Below are 24911 nucleotides of genomic sequence, written 5' to 3' on the forward strand. Positions count from 1 at the left end.
ACAAAAAGGACGAGCCCTACTGCATCGACAACGACCCAAGAAGCGACGCCGAGAAAGGGGGCTGCTTTCCTCCCCACAAAGCCCACTCTTCTCCAGGCTCTGGATAGGCCCCCGTTCATCGAAGCGTCCTCGGCGAGCACGTGTTCCCAAGTCACGCAGTCCCGACGGTGGCCTTCTTCTCAGCCTGCAGCACTTGCTCAACGTCTTCCTCGCACACTGAGGCCTACACGAGGTCGTGCTTCTCTTGATGCCGTCGATCGCGTGCCCATTAGTGGCGCAGGAGAATCCTTTCCCTCCTGCTCCAGCCCGTGCTGCCCTTGGCCTGCAGGCTGACTGACTGGATGCCGTCCTCGTCCGTCCGCAGCAGCCCAGACGCTGCGCAGGTTCTCCAGAGCCCCCCAGTACGGACGACACGCGTCCCCACTGCCGCAGGCCTGATGAGCAGGCAAGGGGACGGAAAAGCATTGGAGAATGCGGGCATCGATCCCGCTGCCTCTCACATGCTAAGCGAGCGCTCTACCACTTGAGCTAATTCCCCAGCCCACGGCCGGCCCCTGAGCAGCCGCCTGCTCGCAGTCAGCCAGCCCGTGGCCTGGACAAGAGCCAAAAGGGCACTCCTTCGAGCCGGAGTTGAACCAGCGACCTAAGGATGGCCGTGCATGGGAGCCTACAGTCCTCCGCTCTACCAGCTGAGCTATCGAAGGAATCACAGACACCTGCCCGGCAACACGCCCTTCACACGCCCCTCACGCACCTCTCCCGCCTCCACAACTAAGCAGCACCACTCTGCTACAACTCCTCCTCCATACACACTACCCTACAACACCAACACACCTCTACGCACGCCTCGGGCGCTTGCCTCACTACAGGCACGGACACAGAAACACAGAAACACACAAACCCTTTCCTTGCCCTCTCCTCACACACACACACAAACAGAATGCTACCGCCTCAAACCACTCGCCGGAACCTTCTGCCCTCCTCTCACTTCACCTCCCATCAACACGCTCACAAAACAACACCCATCACCCATCTTCTCACTAACCTCCTCCACACTTCCGCAACACCCCAAACAACCCCTCACGGCTTCGCCTTGCGCACAAGGGCAACACACACTCTGTCCTCAGCATGCGCAGAGTGCAACCGCTACCTCCAACAGCTCCCACCTTCGGCCGGTAATACCGCCTGTGGCAGGGCTTTAGCGCCTCCGCCTCACGACCACTCACGCAGGCGGACCGCACAGAGCCCCTGCCCACCCTCACCCGCTGTCTGACTCTCCTCAGTGCAAAAGCCACTTTCCCACATTCACGCTGGGACACCCCTCCTGCTTCAACAGGGCTTCCTTCTTCCGCGCTCTTCTGCTAATGGCCGGACAAAAAGGACGAGCCCTACTGCATCGACAACGACCCAAGAAGCGACGCCGAGAAAGGGGGCTGCTTTCCTCCCCACAAAGCCCACTCTTCTCCAGGCTCTGGATAGGCCCCCGTTCATCGAAGCGTCCTCGGCGAGCACGTGTTCCCAAGTCACGCAGTCCCGACGGTGGCCTTCTTCTCAGCCTGCAGCACTTGCTCAACGTCTTCCTCGCACACTGAGGCCTACACGAGGTCGTGCTTCTCTTGATGCCGTCGATCGCGTGCCCATTAGTGGCGCAGGAGAATCCCTTCCCTCCTGCTCCAGCCCGTGCTGCCCTTGGCCTGCAGGCTGACTGACTGGATGCCGTCCTCGTCCGTCCGCAGCAGCCCAGACGCTGCGCAGGTTCTCCAGAGCCCCCCAGTATGGACGACACGCGTCCCCACTGCCGCAGGCCTGATGAGCAGGCAAGGGGACGGAAAAGCATTGGAGAATGCGGGCATCGATCCCGCTGCCTCTCACATGCTAAGCGAGCGCTCTACCACTTGAGCTAATTCCCCAGCCCACGGCCGGCCCCTGAGCAGCCGCCTGCTCGCAGTCAGCCAGCCCGTGGCCTGGACAAGAGCCAAAAGGGCACTCCTTCGAGCCGGAGTTGAACCAGCGACCTAAGGATGGCCGTGCATGGGAGCCTACAGTCCTCCGCTCTACCAGCTGAGCTATCGAAGGAATCACAGACACCTGCCCGGCAACACGCCCTTCACACGCCCCTCACGCACTTCTCCCGCCTCCACAACTAAGCAGCACCGCTCTGCTACAACTCCTCCTCCATACACACTACCCTACAACACCAACACACCTCTACGCACGCCTCAGGCGCTTGCCTCACTACAGGCACGGACACAGAAACACAGAAACACACAAACCCTTTCCTTGCCCTCTCCTCACACACACACACAAACAGAATGCTACCGCCTCAAACCACTCGCCGGAACCTTCTGCCCTCCTCTCACTTCACCTCCCATCAACACGCTCACAAAACAACACCCATCACCCATCTTCTCACTAACCTCCTCCACACTTCCGCAACACCCCAAACAACCCCTCACGGCTTCGCCTTGCGCACAAGGGCAACACACACTCTGTCCTCAGCATGCGCAGAGTGCAACCGCTACCTCCAACAGCTCCCACCTTCGGCCGGTAATACTGCCTGTGGCAGGGCTTTAGCGCCTCCGCCTCACGACCACTCACGCAGGCGGACCGCACAGAGCCCCTGCCCACCCTCACCCGCTGTCTGACTCTCCTCAGTGCAAAAGCCACTTTCCCACATTCACGCTGGGACACCCCTCCTGCTTCAACAGGGCTTCCTTCTTCCGCGCTCTTCTGCTAATGGCCGGACAAAAAGGACGAGCCCTACTGCATCGACAACGACCCAAGAAGCGACGCCGAGAAAGGGGGCTGCTTTCCTCCCCACAAAGCCCACTCTTCTCCAGGCTCTGGATAGGCCCCCGTTCATCGAAGCGTCCTCGGCGAGCACGTGTTCCCAAGTCACGCAGTCCCGACGGTGGCCTTCTTCTCAGCCTGCAGCACTTGCTCAACGTCTTCCTCGCACACTGAGGCCTACACGAGGTCGTGCTTCTCTTGATGCCGTCGATCGCGTGCCCATTAGTGGCGCAGGAGAATCCCTTCCCTCCTGCTCCAGCCCGTGCTGCCCTTGGCCTGCAGGCTGACTGACTGGATGCCGTCCTCGTCCGTCCGCAGCAGCCCAGACGCTGCGCAGGTTCTCCAGAGCCCCCCAGTATGGACGACACGCGTCCCCACTGCCGCAGGCCTGATGAGCAGGCAAGGGGACGGAAAAGCATTGGAGAATGCGGGCATCGATCCCGCTGCCTCTCACATGCTAAGCGAGCGCTCTACCACTTGAGCTAATTCCCCAGCCCACGGCCGGCCCCTGAGCAGCCGCCTGCTCGCAGTCAGCCAGCCCGTGGCCTGGACAAGAGCCAAAAGGGCACTCCTTCGAGCCGGAGTTGAACCAGCGACCTAAGGATGGCCGTGCATGGGAGCCTACAGTCCTCCGCTCTACCAGCTGAGCTATCGAAGGAATCACAGACACCTGCCCGGCAACACGCCCTTCACACGCCCCTCACGCACTTCTCCCGCCTCCACAACTAAGCAGCACCGCTCTGCTACAACTCCTCCTCCATACACACTACCCTACAACACCAACACACCTCTACGCACGCCTCAGGCGCTTGCCTCACTACAGGCACGGACACAGAAACACAGAAACACACAAACCCTTTCCTTGCCCTCTCCTCACACACACACACAAACAGAATGCTACCGCCTCAAACCACTCGCCGGAACCTTCTGCCCTCCTCTCACTTCACCTCCCATCAACACGCTCACAAAACAACACCCATCACCCATCTTCTCACTAACCTCCTCCACACTTCCGCAACACCCCAAACAACCCCTCACGGCTTCGCCTTGCGCACAAGGGCAACACACACTCTGTCCTCAGCATGCGCAGAGTGCAACCGCTACCTCCAACAGCTCCCACCTTCGGCCGGTAATACCGCCTGTGGCAGGGCTTTAGCGCCTCCGCCTCACGACCACTCACGCAGGCGGACCGCACAGAGCCCCTGCCCACCCTCACCCGCTGTCTGACTCTCCTCAGTGCAAAAGCCACTTTCCCACATTCACGCTGGGACACCCCTCCTGCTTCAACAGGGCTTCCTTCTTCCGCGCTCTTCTGCTAATGGCCGGACAAAAAGGACGAGCCCTACTGCATCGACAACGACCCAAGAAGCGACGCCGAGAAAGGGGGCTGCTTTCCTCCCCACAAAGCCCACTCTTCTCCAGGCTCTGGATAGGCCCCCGTTCATCGAAGCGTCCTCGGCGAGCACGTGTTCCCAAGTCACGCAGTCCCGACGGTGGCCTTCTTCTCAGCCTGCAGCACTTGCTCAACGTCTTCCTCGCACACTGAGGCCTACACGAGGTCGTGCTTCTCTTGATGCCGTCGATCGCGTGCCCATTAGTGGCGCAGGAGAATCCTTTCCCTCCTGCTCCAGCCCGTGCTGCCCTTGGCCTGCAGGCTGACTGACTGGATGCCGTCCTCGTCCGTCCGCAGCAGCCCAGACGCTGCGCAGGTTCTCCAGAGCCCCCCAGTACGGACGACACGCGTCCCCACTGCCGCAGGCCTGATGAGCAGGCAAGGGGACGGAAAAGCATTGGAGAATGCGGGCATCGATCCCGCTGCCTCTCACATGCTAAGCGAGCGCTCTACCACTTGAGCTAATTCCCCAGCCCACGGCCGGCCCCTGAGCAGCCGCCTGCTCGCAGTCAGCCAGCCCGTGGCCTGGACAAGAGCCAAAAGGGCACTCCTTCGAGCCGGAGTTGAACCAGCGACCTAAGGATGGCCGTGCATGGGAGCCTACAGTCCTCCGCTCTACCAGCTGAGCTATCGAAGGAATCACAGACACCTGCCCGGCAACACGCCCTTCACACGCCCCTCACGCACTTCTCCCGCCTCCACAACTAAGCAGCACCGCTCTGCTACAACTCCTCCTCCATACACACTACCCTACAACACCAACACACCTCTACGCACGCCTCAGGCGCTTGCCTCACTACAGGCACGGACACAGAAACACAGAAACACACAAACCCTTTCCTTGCCCTCTCCTCACACACACACACAAACAGAATGCTACCGCCTCAAACCACTCGCCGGAACCTTCTGCCCTCCTCTCACTTCACCTCCCATCAACACGCTCACAAAACAACACCCATCACCCATCTTCTCACTAACCTCCTCCACACTTCCGCAACACCCCAAACAACCCCTCACGGCTTCGCCTTGCGCACAAGGGCAACACACACTCTGTCCTCAGCATGCGCAGAGTGCAACCGCTACCTCCAACAGCTCCCACCTTCGGCCGGTAATACCGCCTGTGGCAGGGCTTTAGCGCCTCCGCCTCACGACCACTCACGCAGGCGGACCGCACAGAGCCCCTGCCCACCCTCACCCGCTGTCTGACTCTCCTCAGTGCAAAAGCCACTTTCCCACATTCACGCTGGGACACCCCTCCTGCTTCAACAGGGCTTCCTTCTTCCGCGCTCTTCTGCTAATGGCCGGACAAAAAGGACGAGCCCTACTGCATCGACAACGACCCAAGAAGCGACGCCGAGAAAGGGGGCTGCTTTCCTCCCCACAAAGCCCACTCTTCTCCAGGCTCTGGATAGGCCCCCGTTCATCGAAGCGTCCTCGGCGAGCACGTGTTCCCAAGTCACGCAGTCCCGACGGTGGCCTTCTTCTCAGCCTGCAGCACTTGCTCAACGTCTTCCTCGCACACTGAGGCCTACACGAGGTCGTGCTGCTCTTGATGCCGTCGATCGCGTGCCCATTAGTGGCGCAGGAGAATCCCTTCCCTCCTGCTCCAGCCCGTGCTGCCCTTGGCCTGCAGGCTGACTGACTGGATGCCGTCCTCGTCCGTCCGCAGCAGCCCAGACGCTGCGCAGGTTCTCCAGAGCCCCCCAGTATGGACGACACGCGTCCCCACTGCCGCAGGCCTGATGAGCAGGCAAGGGGACGGAAAAGCATTGGAGAATGCGGGCATCGATCCCGCTGCCTCTCACATGCTAAGCGAGCGCTCTACCACTTGAGCTAATTCCCCAGCCCACGGCCGGCCCCTGAGCAGCCGCCTGCTCGCAGTCAGCCAGCCCGTGGCCTGGACAAGAGCCAAAAGGGCACTCCTTCGAGCCGGAGTTGAACCAGCGACCTAAGGATGGCCGTGCATGGGAGCCTACAGTCCTCCGCTCTACCAGCTGAGCTATCGAAGGAATCACAGACACCTGCCCGGCAACACGCCCTTCACACGCCCCTCACGCACCTCTCCCGCCTCCACAACTAAGCAGCACCGCTCTGCTACAACTCCTCCTCCATACACACTACCCTACAACACCAACACACCTCTACGCACGCCTCAGGCGCTTGCCTCACTACAGGCACGGACACAGAAACACAGAAACACACAAACCCTTTCCTTGCCCTCTCCTCACACACACACACAAACAGAATGCTACCGCCTCAAACCACTCGCCGGAACCTTCTGCCCTCCTCTCACTTCACCTCCCATCAACACGCTCACAAAACAACACCCATCACCCATCTTCTCACTAACCTCCTCCACACTTCCGCAACACCCCAAACAACCCCTCACGGCTTCGCCTTGCGCACAAGGGCAACACACACTCTGTCCTCAGCATGCGCAGAGTGCAACCGCTACCTCCAACAGCTCCCACCTTCGGCCGGTAATACCGCCTGTGGCAGGGCTTTAGCGCCTCCGCCTCACGACCACTCACGCAGGCGGACCGCACAGAGCCCCTGCCCACCCTCACCCGCTGTCTGACTCTCCTCAGTGCAAAAGCCACTTTCCCACATTCACGCTGGGACACCCCTCCTGCTTCAACAGGGCTTCCTTCTTCCGCGCTCTTCTGCTAATGGCCGGACAAAAAGGACGAGCCCTACTGCATCGACAACGACCCAAGAAGCGACGCCGAGAAAGGGGGCTGCTTTCCTCCCCACAAAGCCCACTCTTCTCCAGGCTCTGGATAGGCCCCCGTTCATCGAAGCGTCCTCGGCGAGCACGTGTTCCCAAGTCACGCAGTCCCGACGGTGGCCTTCTTCTCAGCCTGCAGCACTTGCTCAACGTCTTCCTCGCACACTGAGGCCTACACGAGGTCGTGCTGCTCTTGATGCCGTCGATCGCGTGCCCATTAGTGGCGCAGGAGAATCCCTTCCCTCCTGCTCCAGCCCGTGCTGCCCTTGGCCTGCAGGCTGACTGACTGGATGCCGTCCTCGTCCGTCCGCAGCAGCCCAGACGCTGCGCAGGTTCTCCAGAGCCCCCCAGTACGGACGACACGCGTCCCCACTGCCGCAGGCCTGATGAGCAGGCAAGGGGACGGAAAAGCATTGGAGAATGCGGGCATCGATCCCGCTGCCTCTCACATGCTAAGCGAGCGCTCTACCACTTGAGCTAATTCCCCAGCCCACGGCCGGCCCCTGAGCAGCCGCCTGCTCGCAGTCAGCCAGCCCGTGGCCTGGACAAGAGCCAAAAGGGCACTCCTTCGAGCCGGAGTTGAACCAGCGACCTAAGGATGGCCGTGCATGGGAGCCTACAGTCCTCCGCTCTACCAGCTGAGCTATCGAAGGAATCACAGACACCTGCCCGGCAACACGCCCTTCACACGCCCCTCACGCACTTCTCCCGCCTCCACAACTAAGCAGCACCACTCTGCTACAACTCCTCCTCCATACACACTACCCTACAACACCAACACACCTCTACGCACGCCTCAGGCGCTTGCCTCACTACAGGCACGGACACAGAAACACAGAAACACACAAACCCTTTCCTTGCCCTCTCCTCACACACACACACAAACAGAATGCTACCGCCTCAAACCACTCGCCGGAACCTTCTGCCCTCCTCTCACTTCACCTCCCATCAACACGCTCACAAAACAACACCCATCACCCATCTTCTCACTAACCTCCTCCACACTTCCGCAACACCCCAAACAACCCCTCACGGCTTCGCCTTGCGCACAAGGGCAACACACACTCTGTCCTCAGCATGCGCAGAGTGCAACCGCTACCTCCAACAGCTCCCACCTTCGGCCGGTAATACCGCCTGTGGCAGGGCTTTAGCGCCTCCGCCTCACGACCACTCACGCAGGCGGACCGCACAGAGCCCCTGCCCACCCTCACCCGCTGTCTGACTCTCCTCAGTGCAAAAGCCACTTTCCCACATTCACGCTGGGACACCCCTCCTGCTTCAACAGGGCTTCCTTCTTCCGCGCTCTTCTGCTAATGGCCGGACAAAAAGGACGAGCCCTACTGCATCGACAACGACCCAAGAAGCGACGCCGAGAAAGGGGGCTGCTTTCCTCCCCACAAAGCCCACTCTTCTCCAGGCTCTGGATAGGCCCCCGTTCATCGAAGCGTCCTCGGCGAGCACGTGTTCCCAAGTCACGCAGTCCCGACGGTGGCCTTCTTCTCAGCCTGCAGCACTTGCTCAACGTCTTCCTCGCACACTGAGGCCTACACGAGGTCGTGCTTCTCTTGATGCCGTCGATCGCGTGCCCATTAGTGGCGCAGGAGAATCCCTTCCCTCCTGCTCCAGCCCGTGCTGCCCCTTGGCCTGCAGGCTGACTGACTGGATGCCGTCCTCGTCCGTCCGCAGCAGCCCAGACGCTGCGCAGGTTCTCCAGAGCCCCCCAGTATGGACGACACGCGTCCCCACTGCCGCAGGCCTGATGAGCAGGCAAGGGGACGGAAAAGCATTGGAGAATGCGGGCATCGATCCCGCTGCCTCTCACATGCTAAGCGAGCGCTCTACCACTTGAGCTAATTCCCCAGCCCACGGCCGGCCCCTGAGCAGCCGCCTGCTCGCAGTCAGCCAGCCCGTGGCCTGGACAAGAGCCAAAAGGGCACTCCTTCGAGCCGGAGTTGAACCAGCGACCTAAGGATGGCCGTGCATGGGAGCCTACAGTCCTCCGCTCTACCAGCTGAGCTATCGAAGGAATCACAGACACCTGCCCGGCAACACGCCCTTCACACGCCCCTCACGCACTTCTCCCGCCTCCACAACTAAGCAGCACCGCTCTGCTACAACTCCTCCTCCATACACACTACCCTACAACACCAACACACCTCTACGCACGCCTCAGGCGCTTGCCTCACTACAGGCACGGACACAGAAACACAGAAACACACAAACCCTTTCCTTGCCCTCTCCTCACACACACACACAAACAGAATGCTACCGCCTCAAACCACTCGCCGGAACCTTCTGCCCTCCTCTCACTTCACCTCCCATCAACACGCTCACAAAACAACACCCATCACCCATCTTCTCACTAACCTCCTCCACACTTCCGCAACACCCCAAACAACCCCTCACGGCTTCGCCTTGCGCACAAGGGCAACACACACTCTGTCCTCAGCATGCGCAGAGTGCAACCGCTACCTCCAACAGCTCCCACCTTCGGCCGGTAATACCGCCTGTGGCAGGGCTTTAGCGCCTCCGCCTCACGACCACTCACGCAGGCGGACCGCACAGAGCCCCTGCCCACCCTCACCCGCTGTCTGACTCTCCTCAGTGCAAAAGCCACTTTCCCACATTCACGCTGGGACACCCCTCCTGCTTCAACAGGGCTTCCTTCTTCCGCGCTCTTCTGCTAATGGCCGGACAAAAAGGACGAGCCCTACTGCATCGACAACGACCCAAGAAGCGACGCCGAGAAAGGGGGCTGCTTTCCTCCCCACAAAGCCCACTCTTCTCCAGGCTCTGGATAGGCCCCCGTTCATCGAAGCGTCCTCGGCGAGCACGTGTTCCCAAGTCACGCAGTCCCGACGGTGGCCTTCTTCTCAGCCTGCAGCACTTGCTCAACGTCTTCCTCGCACACTGAGGCCTACACGAGGTCGTGCTTCTCTTGATGCCGTCGATCGCGTGCCCATTAGTGGCGCAGGAGAATCCCTTCCCTCCTGCTCCAGCCCGTGCTGCCCTTGGCCTGCAGGCTGACTGACTGGATGCCGTCCTCGTCCGTCCGCAGCAGCCCAGACGCTGCGCAGGTTCTCCAGAGCCCCCCAGTATGGACGACACGCGTCCCCACTGCCGCAGGCCTGATGAGCAGGCAAGGGGACGGAAAAGCATTGGAGAATGCGGGCATCGATCCCGCTGCCTCTCACATGCTAAGCGAGCGCTCTACCACTTGAGCTAATTCCCCAGCCCACGGCCGGCCCCTGAGCAGCCGCCTGCTCGCAGTCAGCCAGCCCGTGGCCTGGACAAGAGCCAAAAGGGCACTCCTTCGAGCCGGAGTTGAACCAGCGACCTAAGGATGGCCGTGCATGGGAGCCTACAGTCCTCCGCTCTACCAGCTGAGCTATCGAAGGAATCACAGACACCTGCCCGGCAACACGCCCTTCACACGCCCCTCACGCACTTCTCCCGCCTCCACAACTAAGCAGCACCGCTCTGCTACAACTCCTCCTCCATACACACTACCCTACAACACCAACACACCTCTACGCACGCCTCAGGCGCTTGCCTCACTACAGGCACGGACACAGAAACACAGAAACACACAAACCCTTTCCTTGCCCTCTCCTCACACACACACACAAACAGAATGCTACCGCCTCAAACCACTCGCCGGAACCTTCTGCCCTCCTCTCACTTCACCTCCCATCAACACGCTCACAAAACAACACCCATCACCCATCTTCTCACTAACCTCCTCCACACTTCCGCAACACCCCAAACAACCCCTCACGGCTTCGCCTTGCGCACAAGGGCAACACACACTCTGTCCTCAGCATGCGCAGAGTGCAACCGCTACCTCCAACAGCTCCCACCTTCGGCCGGTAATACCGCCTGTGGCAGGGCTTTAGCGCCTCCGCCTCACGACCACTCACGCAGGCGGACCGCACAGAGCCCCTGCCCACCCTCACCCGCTGTCTGACTCTCCTCAGTGCAAAAGCCACTTTCCCACATTCACGCTGGGACACCCCTCCTGCTTCAACAGGGCTTCCTTCTTCCGCGCTCTTCTGCTAATGGCCGGACAAAAAGGACGAGCCCTACTGCATCGACAACGACCCAAGAAGCGACGCCGAGAAAGGGGGCTGCTTTCCTCCCCACAAAGCCCACTCTTCTCCAGGCTCTGGATAGGCCCCCGTTCATCGAAGCGTCCTCGGCGAGCACGTGTTCCCAAGTCACGCAGTCCCGACGGTGGCCTTCTTCTCAGCCTGCAGCACTTGCTCAACGTCTTCCTCGCACACTGAGGCCTACACGAGGTCGTGCTTCTCTTGATGCCGTCGATCGCGTGCCCATTAGTGGCGCAGGAGAATCCTTTCCCTCCTGCTCCAGCCCGTGCTGCCCTTGGCCTGCAGGCTGACTGACTGGATGCCGTCCTCGTCCGTCCACAGCAGCCCAGACGCTGCGCAGGTTCTCCAGAGCCCCCCAGTACGGACGACACGCGTCCCCACTGCCGCAGGCCTGATGAGCAGGCAAGGGGACGGAAAAGCATTGGAGAATGCGGGCATCGATCCCGCTGCCTCTCACATGCTAAGCGAGCGCTCTACCACTTGAGCTAATTCCCCAGCCCACGGCCGGCCCCTGAGCAGCCGCCTGCTCGCAGTCAGCCAGCCCGTGGCCTGGACAAGAGCCAAAAGGGCACTCCTTCGAGCCGGAGTTGAACCAGCGACCTAAGGATGGCCGTGCATGGGAGCCTACAGTCCTCCGCTCTACCAGCTGAGCTATCGAAGGAATCACAGACACCTGCCCGGCAACACGCCCTTCACACGCCCCTCACGCACCTCTCCCGCCTCCACAACTAAGCAGCACCGCTCTGCTACAACTCCTCCTCCATACACACTACCCTACAACACCAACACACCTCTACGCACGCCTCAGGCGCTTGCCTCACTACAGGCACGGACACAGAAACACAGAAACACACAAACCCTTTCCTTGCCCTCTCCTCACACACACACACAAACAGAATGCTACCGCCTCAAACCACTCGCCGGAACCTTCTGCCCTCCTCTCACTTCACCTCCCATCAACACGCTCACAAAACAACACCCATCACCCATCTTCTCACTAACCTCCTCCACACTTCCGCAACACCCCAAACAACCCCTCACGGCTTCGCCTTGCGCACAAGGGCAACACACACTCTGTCCTCAGCATGCGCAGAGTGCAACCGCTACCTCCAACAGCTCCCACCTTCGGCCGGTAATACCGCCTGTGGCAGGGCTTTAGCGCCTCCGCCTCACGACCACTCACGCAGGCGGACCGCACAGAGCCCCTGCCCACCCTCACCCGCTGTCTGACTCTCCTCAGTGCAAAAGCCACTTTCCCACATTCACGCTGGGACACCCCTCCTGCTTCAACAGGGCTTCCTTCTTCCGCGCTCTTCTGCTAATGGCCGGACAAAAAGGACGAGCCCTACTGCATCGACAACGACCCAAGAAGCGACGCCGAGAAAGGGGGCTGCTTTCCTCCCCACAAAGCCCACTCTTCTCCAGGCTCTGGATAGGCCCCCGTTCATCGAAGCGTCCTCGGCGAGCACGTGTTCCCAAGTCACGCAGTCCCGACGGTGGCCTTCTTCTCAGCCTGCAGCACTTGCTCAACGTCTTCCTCGCACACTGAGGCCTACACGAGGTCGTGCTGCTCTTGATGCCGTCGATCGCGTGCCCATTAGTGGCGCAGGAGAATCCCTTCCCTCCTGCTCCAGCCCGTGCTGCCCTTGGCCTGCAGGCTGACTGACTGGATGCCGTCCTCGTCCGTCCGCAGCAGCCCAGACGCTGCGCAGGTTCTCCAGAGCCCCCCAGTACGGACGACACGCGTCCCCACTGCCGCAGGCCTGATGAGCAGGCAAGGGGACGGAAAAGCATTGGAGAATGCGGGCATCGATCCCGCTGCCTCTCACATGCTAAGCGAGCGCTCTACCACTTGAGCTAATTCCCCAGCCCACGGCCGGCCCCTGAGCAGCCGCCTGCTCGCAGTCAGCCAGCCCGTGGCCTGGACAAGAGCCAAAAGGGCACTCCTTCGAGCCGGAGTTGAACCAGCGACCTAAGGATGGCCGTGCATGGGAGCCTACAGTCCTCCGCTCTACCAGCTGAGCTATCGAAGGAATCACAGACACCTGCCCGGCAACACGCCCTTCACACGCCCCTCACGCACCTCTCCCGCCTCCACAACTAAGCAGCACCACTCTGCTACAACTCCTCCTCCATACACACTACCCTACAACACCAACACACCTCTACGCACGCCTCAGGCGCTTGCCTCACTACAGGCACGGACACAGAAACACAGAAACACACAAACCCTTTCCTTGCCCTCTCCTCACACACACACACAAACAGAATGCTACCGCCTCAAACCACTCGCCGGAACCTTCTGCCCTCCTCTCACTTCACCTCCCATCAACACGCTCACAAAACAACACCCATCACCCATCTTCTCACTAACCTCCTCCACACTTCCGCAACACCCCAAACAACCCCTCACGGCTTCGCCTTGCGCACAAGGGCAACACACACTCTGTCCTCAGCATGCGCAGAGTGCAACCGCTACCTCCAACAGCTCCCACCTTCGGCCGGTAATACCGCCTGTGGCAGGGCTTTAGCGCCTCCGCCTCACGACCACTCACGCAGGCGGACCGCACAGAGCCCCTGCCCACCCTCACCCGCTGTCTGACTCTCCTCAGTGCAAAAGCCACTTTCCCACATTCACGCTGGGACACCCCTCCTGCTTCAACAGGGCTTCCTTCTTCCGCGCTCTTCTGCTAATGGCCGGACAAAAAGGACGAGCCCTACTGCATCGACAACGACCCAAGAAGCGACGCCGAGAAAGGGGGCTGCTTTCCTCCCCACAAAGCCCACTCTTCTCCAGGCTCTGGATAGGCCCCCGTTCATCGAAGCGTCCTCGGCGAGCACGTGTTCCCAAGTCACGCAGTCCCGACGGTGGCCTTCTTCTCAGCCTGCAGCACTTGCTCAACGTCTTCCTCGCACACTGAGGCCTACACGAGGTCGTGCTGCTCTTGATGCCGTCGATCGCGTGCCCATTAGTGGCGCAGGAGAATCCCTTCCCTCCTGCTCCAGCCCGTGCTGCCCTTGGCCTGCAGGCTGACTGACTGGATGCCGTCCTCGTCCGTCCACAGCAGCCCAGACGCTGCGCAGGTTCTCCAGAGCCCCCCAGTACGGACGACACGCGTCCCCACTGCCGCAGGCCTGATGAGCAGGCAAGGGGACGGAAAAGCATTGGAGAATGCGGGCATCGATCCCGCTGCCTCTCACATGCTAAGCGAGCGCTCTACCACTTGAGCTAATTCCCCAGCCCACGGCCGGCCCCTGAGCAGCCGCCTGCTCGCAGTCAGCCAGCCCGTGGCCTGGACAAGAGCCAAAAGGGCACTCCTTCGAGCCGGAGTTGAACCAGCGACCTAAGGATGGCCGTGCATGGGAGCCTACAGTCCTCCGCTCTACCAGCTGAGCTATCGAAGGAATCACAGACACCTGCCCGGCAACACGCCCTTCACACGCCCCTCACGCACCTCTCCCGCCTCCACAACTAAGCAGCACCACTCTGCTACAACTCCTCCTCCATACACACTACCCTACAACACCAACACACCTCTACGCACGCCTCAGGCGCTTGCCTCACTACAGGCACGGACACAGAAACACAGAAACACACAAACCCTTTCCTTGCCCTCTCCTCACACACACACACAAACAGAATGCTACCGCCTCAAACCACTCGCCGGAACCTTCTGCCCTCCTCTCACTTCACCTCCCATCAACACGCTCACAAAACAACACCCATCACCCATCTTCTCACTAACCTCCTCCACACTTCCGCAACACCCCAAACAACCCCTCACGGCTTCGCCTTGCGCACAAGGGCAACACACACTCTGTCCTCAGCATGCGCAGAGTGCAACCGCTACCTCCAACAGCTCCCACCTTCGGCCGGTAATACCGCCTGTGGCAGGGCTTTAGCGCCTCCGCCTCACGACCACTCACGCAGGCGGACCGCACAGAGCCCCTGCCCACCCTCACCCGCTGTCTGACTCTCCTCAGTGCAAAAGCCACTTTCCCACATTCACGCTGGGACACCCCTCCTGCTTCAACAGGGCTTCCTTCTTCCGCGCTCTTCTGCTAATGGCCGGACAAAAAGGACGAGCCCTACTGCATCGACAACGACCCAAGAAGCGACGCCGAGAAAGGGGGCTGCTTTCCTCCCCACAAAGCCCACTCTTCTCCAGGCTCTGGATAGGCCCCCGTTCATCGAAGCGTCCTCGGCGAGCACGTGTTCCCAAGTCACGCAGTCCCGACGGTGGCCTTCTTCTCAGCCTGCAGCACTTGCTCAACGTCTTCCTCGCACACTGAGGCCTACACGAGGTCGTGCTGCTCTTGATGCCGTCGATCGCGTGCCCATTAGTGGCGCAGGAGAATCCCTTCCCTCCTGCTCCAGCCCGTGCTGCCCTTGGCCTGCAGGCTGACTGACTGGATGCCGTCCTCGTCCGTCCACAGCAGCCCAGACGCTGCGCAGGTTCTCCAGAGCCCCCCAGTACGGACGACACGCGTCCCCACTGCCGCAGGCCTGATGAGCAGGCAAGGGGACGGAAAAGCATTGGAGAATGCGGGCATCGATCCCGCTGCCTCTCACATGCTAAGCGAGCGCTCTACCACTTGAGCTAATTCCCCAGCCCACGGCCGGCCCCTGAGCAGCCGCCTGCTCGCAGTCAGCCAGCCCGTGGCCTGGACAAGAGCCAAAAGGGCACTCCTTCGAGCCGGAGTTGAACCAGCGACCTAAGGATGGCCGTGCATGGGAGCCTACAGTCCTCCGCTCTACCAGCTGAGCTATCGAAGGAATCACAGACACCTGCCCGGCAACACGCCCTTCACACGCCCCTCACGCACCTCTCCCGCCTCCACAACTAAGCAGCACCACTCTGCTACAACTCCTCCTCCATACACACTACCCTACAACACCAACACACCTCTACGCACGCCTCAGGCGCTTGCCTCACTACAGGCACGGACACAGAAACACAGAAACACACAAACCCTTTCCTTGCCCTCTCCTCACACACACACACAAACAGAATGCTACCGCCTCAAACCACTCGCCGGAACCTTCTGCCCTCCTCTCACTTCACCTCCCATCAACACGCTCACAAAACAACACCCATCACCCATCTTCTCACTAACCTCCTCCACACTTCCGCAACACCCCAAACAACCCCTCACGGCTTCGCCTGCGCACAAGGGCAACACACACTCTGTCCTCAGCATGCGCAGAGTGCAACCGCTACCTCCAACAGCTCCCACCTTCGGCCGGTAATACCGCCTGTGGCAGGGCTTTAGCGCCTCCGCCTCACGACCACTCACGCAGGCGGACCGCACAGAGCCCCTGCCCACCCTCACCCGCTGTCTGACTCTCCTCAGTGCAAAAGCCACTTTCCCACATTCACGCTGGGACACCCCTCCTGCTTCAACAGGGCTTCCTTCTTCCGCGCTCTTCTGCTAATGGCCGGACAAAAAGGACGAGCCCTACTGCATCGACAACGACCCAAGAAGCGACGCCGAGAAAGGGGGCTGCTTTCCTCCCCACAAAGCCCACTCTTCTCCAGGCTCTGGATAGGCCCCCGTTCATCGAAGCGTCCTCGGCGAGCACGTGTTCCCAAGTCACGCAGTCCCGACGGTGGCCTTCTTCTCAGCCTGCAGCACTTGCTCAACGTCTTCCTCGCACACTGAGGCCTACACGAGGTCGTGCTGCTCTTGATGCCGTCGATCGCGTGCCCATTAGTGGCGCAGGAGAATCCCTTCCCTCCTGCTCCAGCCCGTGCTGCCCTTGGCCTGCAGGCTGACTGACTGGATGCCGTCCTCGTCCGTCCACAGCAGCCCAGACGCTGCGCAGGTTCTCCAGAGCCCCCCAGTACGGACGACACGCGTCCCCACTGCCGCAGGCCTGATGAGCAGGCAAGGGGACGGAAAAGCATTGGAGAATGCGGGCATCGATCCCGCTGCCTCTCACATGCTAAGCGAGCGCTCTACCACTTGAGCTAATTCCCCAGCCCACGGCCGGCCCCTGAGCAGCCGCCTGCTCGCAGTCAGCCAGCCCGTGGCCTGGACAAGAGCCAAAAGGGCACTCCTTCGAGCCGGAGTTGAACCAGCGACCTAAGGATGGCCGTGCATGGGAGCCTACAGTCCTCCGCTCTACCAGCTGAGCTATCGAAGGAATCACAGACACCTGCCCGGCAACACGCCCTTCACACGCCCCTCACGCACCTCTCCCGCCTCCACAACTAAGCAGCACCACTCTGCTACAACTCCTCCTCCATACACACTACCCTACAACACCAACACACCTCTACGCACGCCTCAGGCGCTTGCCTCACTACAGGCACGGACACAGAAACACAGAAACACACAAACCCTTTCCTTGCCCTCTCCTCACACACACACACAAACAGAATGCTACCGCCTCAAACCACTCGCCGGAACCTTCTGCCCTCCTCTCACTTCACCTCCCATCAACACGCTCACAAAACAACACCCATCACCCATCTTCTCACTAACCTCCTCCACACTTCCGCAACACCCCAAACAACCCCTCACGGCTTCGCCTTGCGCACAAGGGCAACACACACTCTGTCCTCAGCATGCGCAGAGTGCAACCGCTACCTCCAACAGCTCCCACCTTCGGCCAGTAATACCGCCTGTGGCAGGGCTTTAGCGCCTCCGCCTCACGACCACTCACGCAGGCGGACCGCACAGAGCCCCTGCCCACCCTCACCCGCTGTCTGACTCTCCTCAGTGCAAAAGCCACTTTCCCACATTCACGCTGGGACACCCCTCCTGCTTCAACAGGGCTTCCTTCTTCCGCGCTCTTCTGCTAATGGCCGGACAAAAAGGACGAGCCCTACTGCATCGACAACGACCCAAGAAGCGACGCCGAGAAAGGGGGCTGCTTTCCTCCCCACAAAGCCCACTCTTCTCCAGGCTCTGGATAGGCCCCCGTTCATCGAAGCGTCCTCGGCGAGCACGTGTTCCCAAGTCACGCAGTCCCGACGGTGGCCTTCTTCTCAGCCTGCAGCACTTGCTCAACGTCTTCCTCGCACACTGAGGCCTACACGAGGTCGTGCTGCTCTTGATGCCGTCGATCGCGTGCCCATTAGTGGCGCAGGAGAATCCCTTCCCTCCTGCTCCAGCCCGTGCTGCCCTTGGCCTGCAGGCTGACTGACTGGATGCCGTCCTCGTCCGTCCACAGCAGCCCAGACGCTGCGCAGGTTCTCCAGAGCCCCCCAGTACGGACGACACGCGTCCCCACTGCCGCAGGCCTGATGAGCAGGCAAGGGGACGGAAAAGCATTGGAGAATGCGGGCATCGATCCCGCTGCCTCTCACATGCTAAGCGAGCGCTCTACCACTTGAGCTAATTCCCCAGCCCACGGCCGGCCCCTGAGCAGCCGCCTGCTCGCAGTCAGCCAGCCCGTGGCCTGGACAAGAGCCAAAAGGGCACTCCTTCGAGCCGGAGTTGAACCAGCGACCTAAGGATGGCCGTGCATGGGAGCCTACAGTCCTCCGCTCTACCAGCTGAGCTATCGAAGGAATCATAGAGACTTCCTGGGAAATACAACCTTTAGATATCTCTCAAACTCTTATGCTTGTTACTGAGCAGAGTATTTGCACTCCTCAAAAACTCCTCTAGTATACAAACTCCCTTCCAATACCAGTGATGTTGAACAAATCATCAAACACCATCCTAAGCCACTCTCCCACCCTCTTTCGTGATGGACAATCTACCTAACAAGTGTATTGTTCATACCTGGTCATTTTTTTCACTGAATTTATTTTAGCTTTCCAAGCATTTATCTCTCTGTTATCTTAGTCTACTTTGATTTTTTTTAAAGACATGCCCTTTATAGTAAGATCATTGTGCAGCTTTTCTATGTCCTGCTTTCTTCTGCAATGTATAATCTTTAAAACTCATTGTCTTGCCCTTTCTGCTTTTTGTGAGCTGTGTTGGAGCATGTTTTCTATCTTGTAATTGCATTTCTACTTGCCTCTTTGTCATGAATCTGGGCCTGGCCCTTTTTACTCAAGTAGCCTACCTCAGATATTCTGCATGCACACCACTACCGAGCTTTCTTTGTAGATCTGTGTGTGAATCTTGTCCCGTTCTCACTCTTGACCATGAGCAGCACTCTTACCTCAGTCTCCCCATTCTGACCTCACAATTGCTGTGCAGGTGTGGATGTTTGAAAGGTGGCAAAGGTGTCACGGTATCTGTGCAAGAGCCAAAAAGGTACTTCTTCACAATGGAGTTGAACAAACAAGTGAAGGATAACCATGCAAGAGTACCTATAATCTCCTGCTTTACCAGCTGTGTATTGATGGAGTGGCTGGAGTATGAGTTATACCACTCCATTTTCCATTCATTTTGCACTGTTTTTACACCCACTTTCCTGCCTCCAATATGCACTCTCTCCACCCAGATATACCTCCAGCAGACTGTGTGTGTAGCACAATCAGCCTGATCTCAGCTCACACTCTAAGCCTACCACTAACAGAAATGCCAAGGGTGTTCTTCCAAATTCCTTTCTCTGAATGTCCCAGTCTTCTTGCGGAATAGTTGTGTCTTTCCTTTTTCTCATTTCCTTTTTCTCACTTATCTCTCCCAAAAGTGTCACATTGCTTTCTGCTATCAAGGGCTACAGTGGTCAGTGGAGAAGAAGAGACCATTCATCATGAGAAAAATCTGAATTGACTTAAAGTTTTGTGTTTGGTATAAGAAGGAGGCCAGAATTCATTTTACTCTTTTTTGTTGTTGTTCTTTTGTTTTGTTTTGTTTTGGCTTTCTTCCCTTTTGTATTCAAAATGAACAACTATTACTACCTACCTAGACATTTCACTTCCAAGAGACTCACGGGGAAACTTCTGTATAGCTGACACCTTCTCTTATTTCACAGAATCATAGAATGGTTTGTGGGAGCAAAAGGGGGAGAGTCACATAACTTGACCTGCTAGATACACTTCTTTTGATGCAGCCCAGGATACAGTTGTCTTTCTGGGTTGCAAATTGGCTCACATTAAGCTTTTAATCCACTGGTACATTCGATGTCCTTCTCCTCAAGGCTGTGCTTTACCCACTCATTGCCCAGCCTGTGTTCTTCTTTGGGATTGCCCCAACCTAGTTGTTGGACCTTACACTTGGCCTTGTTGAACTGCCTGTTGATCACACAGGGCCCCCTCTCATGCCTGTCAAAGTCCCTTTGGATGGCAACGCTTCCATCCAGCATGTCTGCTGCACCATTCGTCTTGGTGTCATCTGCAAACTTGCTGAGGATGCATTCAATCCCACTGTCCCTGCCACCAACAAGGATGTTAAATAGTTAAATAAGATCCCTGACAAACACCACTCATCATTGATCTCCACCTTTGAGTTCTTTAAAAGACGTTTACATTTAGAGCTTAGTGATATGGTTTAGTGGAGGACTTGTTAGTGTTAGGTCAGAGGTTGGGCTAGGTGATCTTGGAGGTCTCTTCTAACCTAGATGATTCTGTGATTCTGTGAATATTAAGCCATTGACCGCAAGTCTTTGAGTGAAACCATCCAGCCAATTCCTTACCCACTGAGTGGTCTGTCTATCAAATCCATGTCTTTCCAACTTGGAGACAAGGATGGCATGCAGGACAGTGTCATATTCTTTGCATAAGTCCAGGTATATGATGTTACTTTCTCTTCTCTTATCCACCAGTGCTGTAACCCTATCACAGAAGGCTGTCATGTCATGTTCTTTTCCTTATTTTTGTTCTTGTCCTTACTTTTACTGTTTCTTGGGCTGAACCTAATGGAGTCCTTTCTCTCACTCATATGAATCACACTGGCAGTATATAGATCTCTGACCCACTACTAAATCATCACCAATTAGTATACATGTATGACTTCTTGTGCAGGGAGTAGTTAGCATGATATTTTTACTGAGTTTTCCCAATACTAAGCTAAAGTAAGTATGTAACTAATATAACTAATATTTTTTTACCTCTTTGAAATGACATTGCATTCAAATTCTTATGAGATTTTTGGGAAAGTGAAGAGGGCAGAAGAGGTCTTTGGGGCTGTTAGTTGTGGGAAAAGGAAGAAGGGCCAGAGATTGATTGTCTGATGCCTCCAGCCAAGCATGAGTTTTGAAAGAAATGCCTCTCCCATTTTTCATTCTAATTGCTAGGTTTTGTTTTCAGCTAAGAAAAGGAATAGATTGCATAAGCTACTTAAATACTTGGTTGGCACATTATGTCATTAGTCATGCAAGAATTAGCTTGTTTTTCCAGTTCTTCTATTTCATCTTTTATTATATTTAAGGTACCATATGCACAATATACTAGCTATGACTGAACATGAAGCTACTGATGCTATTAGAGACATTTTTAAGGAGTCAGCTATGATCTATGAGAAGATGATTTGAGTTCAGTGTATAGAACTAAAGATATTGTTGTCAGAGGCTATTCTCAGGCTCATATCAGTCTTTATACTGGCAGAATGTCTCCAGGACTGGAACCGTCATCAAGAGCAAAGCACTTACATTTTGCTGGGAGGATAACCAGTGCTGGGACTTCAGTAGAAAGTCAATCAGTATCCCACTCAGAGGATAAATTTGTTAGAGCAAGTGTGGGCACGCTGCCTTCACACCACAATTAATTTATTTGTTTACTTACTTATTTTGGCATAATGGTCATGACTAGCTCCTGAAACACTCTGAGAGAACATTTAAAAATACAACATAGCTTGACTTAGGTGAGGATGACAGAATTGAATACTCTATTAAATCACTTTTGATGCCACTAGAGGTCAGCACTAGTCATTAAATAAATGTCCTTGGAAAATTTTATTGCCACTTCTACAAAGGGAGTGGAGATTTTCGAAAAGATACACTTACGTCTATGCTTGCTTTGCAGGTACATGTGAGCTCACACTGCTCCAACGTGGTTGGAAGCAAACCCTTTATTTCCCAAGTCTGATTCCCCAGTGCCGTCTGTGAGCCAACAGTCCCACATGGTTGTTTTCCAGCTGTATCTGTACTCTAATTCTGTAGCAATGAGCACAGTCAGAGAAAAGAGACAGTACCAAGACCTGTCCTGGCAAAGGCTTTCCACCAGCATAAACAGCTCAAAACGGCCAACAATCAGCTTCCACTACCTTAGGGACAGGCATTAAGTGTGGCAGTGATGAAGTAGACTCAGACAGGCATTGGAAATTGGGGCTAACTCATTATGCTTTTCCATCTTGTGCTTCAGAAATATGCTTCCTTTCTCTTGCAAGTCCTAAATTTGTTTTTCATCATCACTGTCTGGGCTTCTGCAAACACAGACACTGTTTACTATATTTTAATATAGCTACTATTGATAGACAAGCAAGGGCTGAATTTCCTTTGCAATAAAGACCATTTTGATGGGATAAACATGTTTTTAAACAACCTTTACAAAATCTTTATCTTTGTTGAAACCTGCTAAATGATGCAAATCAGCTGCCAAACATAATGCAACAAATGCTTGTGATTTATTACCAGGCTAAAATCTGTGCTTCCAGCATGTATCGCTTTCTCCCTTAATTTGATAGCTGATGAGGTATCAAGGCACAATGTTCATGCCTAGTGTAACCAGCACATCTCTTTCACAAAAACTTTCATTTTCACTCACTTTGTGTCACCTTCCTTTCACTGAATGTTCTGTGTGTGTTAGAACTGAAAATAAGAAGGTCCAGGCTGAATGTACTGTTCAGAATAATTATGCCTCTGCTAGAGTATTTTGTAATGTTTTATATGTGTCCATATACACACGTTATATGCACACACTACCCATGTTTATTTTCCTTTTTTTTTTTTTTTTATGTTGAAGAAAATTGGCTCTGAAATATCATCCTGACAAGAACCCTGACAATCCAGAGGCTGCAGAAAAATTTAAAGAGATAAACAATGCTCATGCAACGCTGACTGATCTGTCCAAGCGAAACATTTATGACAAGTATGGATCCTTAGGGCTCTATGTGGCAGAGCAGTTTGGTGAGGAAAATGTTAACACATACTTCATGCTCTCAAGCTGGTGGGCAAAGGTAAGCTGTCATTTTCTGTTGAAAAGCAGGCATCATAATGCACAAAGATACTTATATACACTGGGAACCCCCTGAAAAACATGGTTGTCATACAGGCTTAACAAAGAGTAGGATCAGGATGTAAAACACTACTAAAAGCTTAATTAAACAATAAAGTATCTGGGAAAATCAACAGTGGCAGATGTAGCATCAGCTCAGAAGAGGGCTAATATAGAATGTTTTCTTTTTCTTTCTAACTTGGTAAATAAAGCACATGTTTTGTAACACTTCCAGACATTAATTAGATTTGAATCTGGTGCTCCAGGTTAATTTTGACTTTCTTTTCAGTAGTGACTAAATAAAAGTGACTCATTGTTCAAAAATGAGAAGTCCCACTTATGTGACAACCAGTTAATAAGTTATTACAGTACAAATTTAGCCGTGTTCTTTGCTATATATAGCACACAGCATAAGTAAGCAATAATAATACATAACACTGTGGGATTATGGTGTCATATACGTGCCCTGTCAGTTCTTGGTGAGGGGGTGAGGGAAGGGAAGTGGAAGAAAAGGTGAGAACTGGGGAGTGGGGGAAGAGATCAGGAAAGGAAGAGAATGATGCATCAAAAACTGGCATATTGCTCAAGGAAAAACACCTCATGGAGTGCTCTTGTGATAAAAGAGTTGTGTTCATGTGCTTGCTTATGTCACTGTTATCCTCTGATGTTTCTATATGTCAAATTCTGGTGTTTCAGCAGATATTGAAATGTTACAGAAATGTAACAAACCAACAGAACTGCAAATATGCAAAACCAATGCTCTCCCCACCTGTTTCCAACAATAAAAAGCAGGAAAGAAAGGTCTCTGCTGGAACAAGTGGGAAATGGGTTGTACGGCGTGAAACAAACCTGCTGTGACAGCTTTGATCTCAGAACGATGGAACGTGCATTCTTGCGTTCGTGACAGATCAGGGCAGTGCTTTACTGCCCTCATAGCCCCCTCACTGCAGATTTGTGGGTTTAGGAAGCCACATTTTGTAGGCTGAATCAGTATGAGATGGAAGCTGCTCAAATGCCAAACTGCAAATGAAACTAATGAACAAAAAGCACCAGTGTTGAAATGACACCTGCACAGTTGGGGTGGCATCCTCAGAAGCAGCCTGGAGGCTGTCTGCCTGCGGCTGGGCTCCTGGCCACAGCTGCTTTCTGTTCCTGCTGGGTCCATCCCTGTTCTCTTTGCTGTCCTTTCACCCTCTTCTTCGGCCTCTTTGTCACGGCTCAGGTGCCTGGAAGCATTCCCTTAGAGCTGAGAGAGCAACCGTACTGGCTCCTCTAACAGTCTTGATAATTAAAGTTTTCATCACATTTAGCTTTTATTTCCTCTTCTGCTTGCTGATTGTTAGTGGAGACTTTATGAAGTATAAAATCCTCTGTGGTCAGAAAATCAGGAACGGAAATAACTGCTGTGGCTTTGACTCATAAGGAGAGCAGCGGAGAGTACAGAGAGAAGCTAGTATAAGTCCCTAACACAGAAAGGAGGAACGTGTGGATTGTTTCAAGAGAGATGCATCCTGGAGGTGAGAAGAGAGGTGCTGAATGTCCCAGCAAAATTAATCACTGCTTCCTGAGTTTTAAGAATTCTGTGCACAATAGCCAGGAAAAATCCAAAATATGCAAATAGTCAGCACCTGAGGATTGTCACAGGTGGTCTCTCTCTATCTCTCCCCTAATCCCACACCTTGCCACCTCCAAAGCACAAGCAGGTCACCAATTGTTTTTTTCAAGCTGGGGTCACTAATCCTCTTTTTTTCTCACGCACAAATGCCAGGTCAGCTTCAGATTTTTATATTATCCATCATAATACTATTTAAGTCTGACTGCGGATGATCTTA

At 55.5% G+C, this 24911-nt stretch overlaps 1 protein-coding gene and 14 non-coding genes across 15 annotated transcripts in view; 1 reads left to right on the forward strand and 14 right to left on the reverse strand.

Moving 5' to 3' along the window:
• The window catches only part of DNAJC5B (DnaJ heat shock protein family (Hsp40) member C5 beta), a 42368-nt gene that overhangs the window by 10184 nt on the left and 7273 nt on the right, over positions 1-24911 (forward strand). The window contains exon 2 of the mRNA XM_032182756.1: positions 22828-23041. Within this exon, the coding sequence (XP_032038647.1) occupies positions 22828-23041 (214 nt within the window). The remainder of the gene's footprint in view (positions 1-22827; positions 23042-24911) is intronic.
• Positions 466-538, reverse strand: TRNAA-AGC. The gene has a single exon. It is a non-coding gene; the product is annotated as a tRNA-Ala (tRNA).
• On the reverse strand, positions 616-704 carry TRNAY-GUA. Its single transcript is given in 2 exon segments — positions 616-651; positions 668-704. It is a non-coding gene; the product is annotated as a tRNA-Tyr (tRNA).
• Positions 1838-1910, reverse strand: TRNAA-AGC. Its single transcript has one exon. It is a non-coding gene; the product is annotated as a tRNA-Ala (tRNA).
• On the reverse strand, positions 1988-2076 carry TRNAY-GUA. The gene is given in 2 exon segments: positions 1988-2023; positions 2040-2076. It is a non-coding gene; the product is annotated as a tRNA-Tyr (tRNA).
• Positions 3210-3282, reverse strand: TRNAA-AGC. The gene has a single exon. It is a non-coding gene; the product is annotated as a tRNA-Ala (tRNA).
• TRNAY-GUA lies at positions 3360-3448 on the reverse strand. Its single transcript is given in 2 exon segments — positions 3360-3395; positions 3412-3448. It is a non-coding gene; the product is annotated as a tRNA-Tyr (tRNA).
• TRNAA-AGC lies at positions 4582-4654 on the reverse strand. Its single transcript has one exon. It is a non-coding gene; the product is annotated as a tRNA-Ala (tRNA).
• On the reverse strand, positions 4732-4820 carry TRNAY-GUA. The gene is given in 2 exon segments: positions 4732-4767; positions 4784-4820. It is a non-coding gene; the product is annotated as a tRNA-Tyr (tRNA).
• On the reverse strand, positions 5954-6026 carry TRNAA-AGC. Its single transcript has one exon. It is a non-coding gene; the product is annotated as a tRNA-Ala (tRNA).
• On the reverse strand, positions 6104-6192 carry TRNAY-GUA. The gene is given in 2 exon segments: positions 6104-6139; positions 6156-6192. It is a non-coding gene; the product is annotated as a tRNA-Tyr (tRNA).
• Positions 7476-7564, reverse strand: TRNAY-GUA. The gene is given in 2 exon segments: positions 7476-7511; positions 7528-7564. It is a non-coding gene; the product is annotated as a tRNA-Tyr (tRNA).
• Positions 8849-8937, reverse strand: TRNAY-GUA. The gene is given in 2 exon segments: positions 8849-8884; positions 8901-8937. It is a non-coding gene; the product is annotated as a tRNA-Tyr (tRNA).
• On the reverse strand, positions 10221-10309 carry TRNAY-GUA. The gene is given in 2 exon segments: positions 10221-10256; positions 10273-10309. It is a non-coding gene; the product is annotated as a tRNA-Tyr (tRNA).
• TRNAY-GUA lies at positions 11593-11681 on the reverse strand. The gene is given in 2 exon segments: positions 11593-11628; positions 11645-11681. It is a non-coding gene; the product is annotated as a tRNA-Tyr (tRNA).

The sequence above is a fragment of the Aythya fuligula genome, chromosome 2 (assembly GCF_009819795.1).
Source record: "Aythya fuligula isolate bAytFul2 chromosome 2, bAytFul2.pri, whole genome shotgun sequence".
In the NCBI taxonomy this organism is placed as follows: Eukaryota; Metazoa; Chordata; class Aves; order Anseriformes; family Anatidae; genus Aythya; species Aythya fuligula.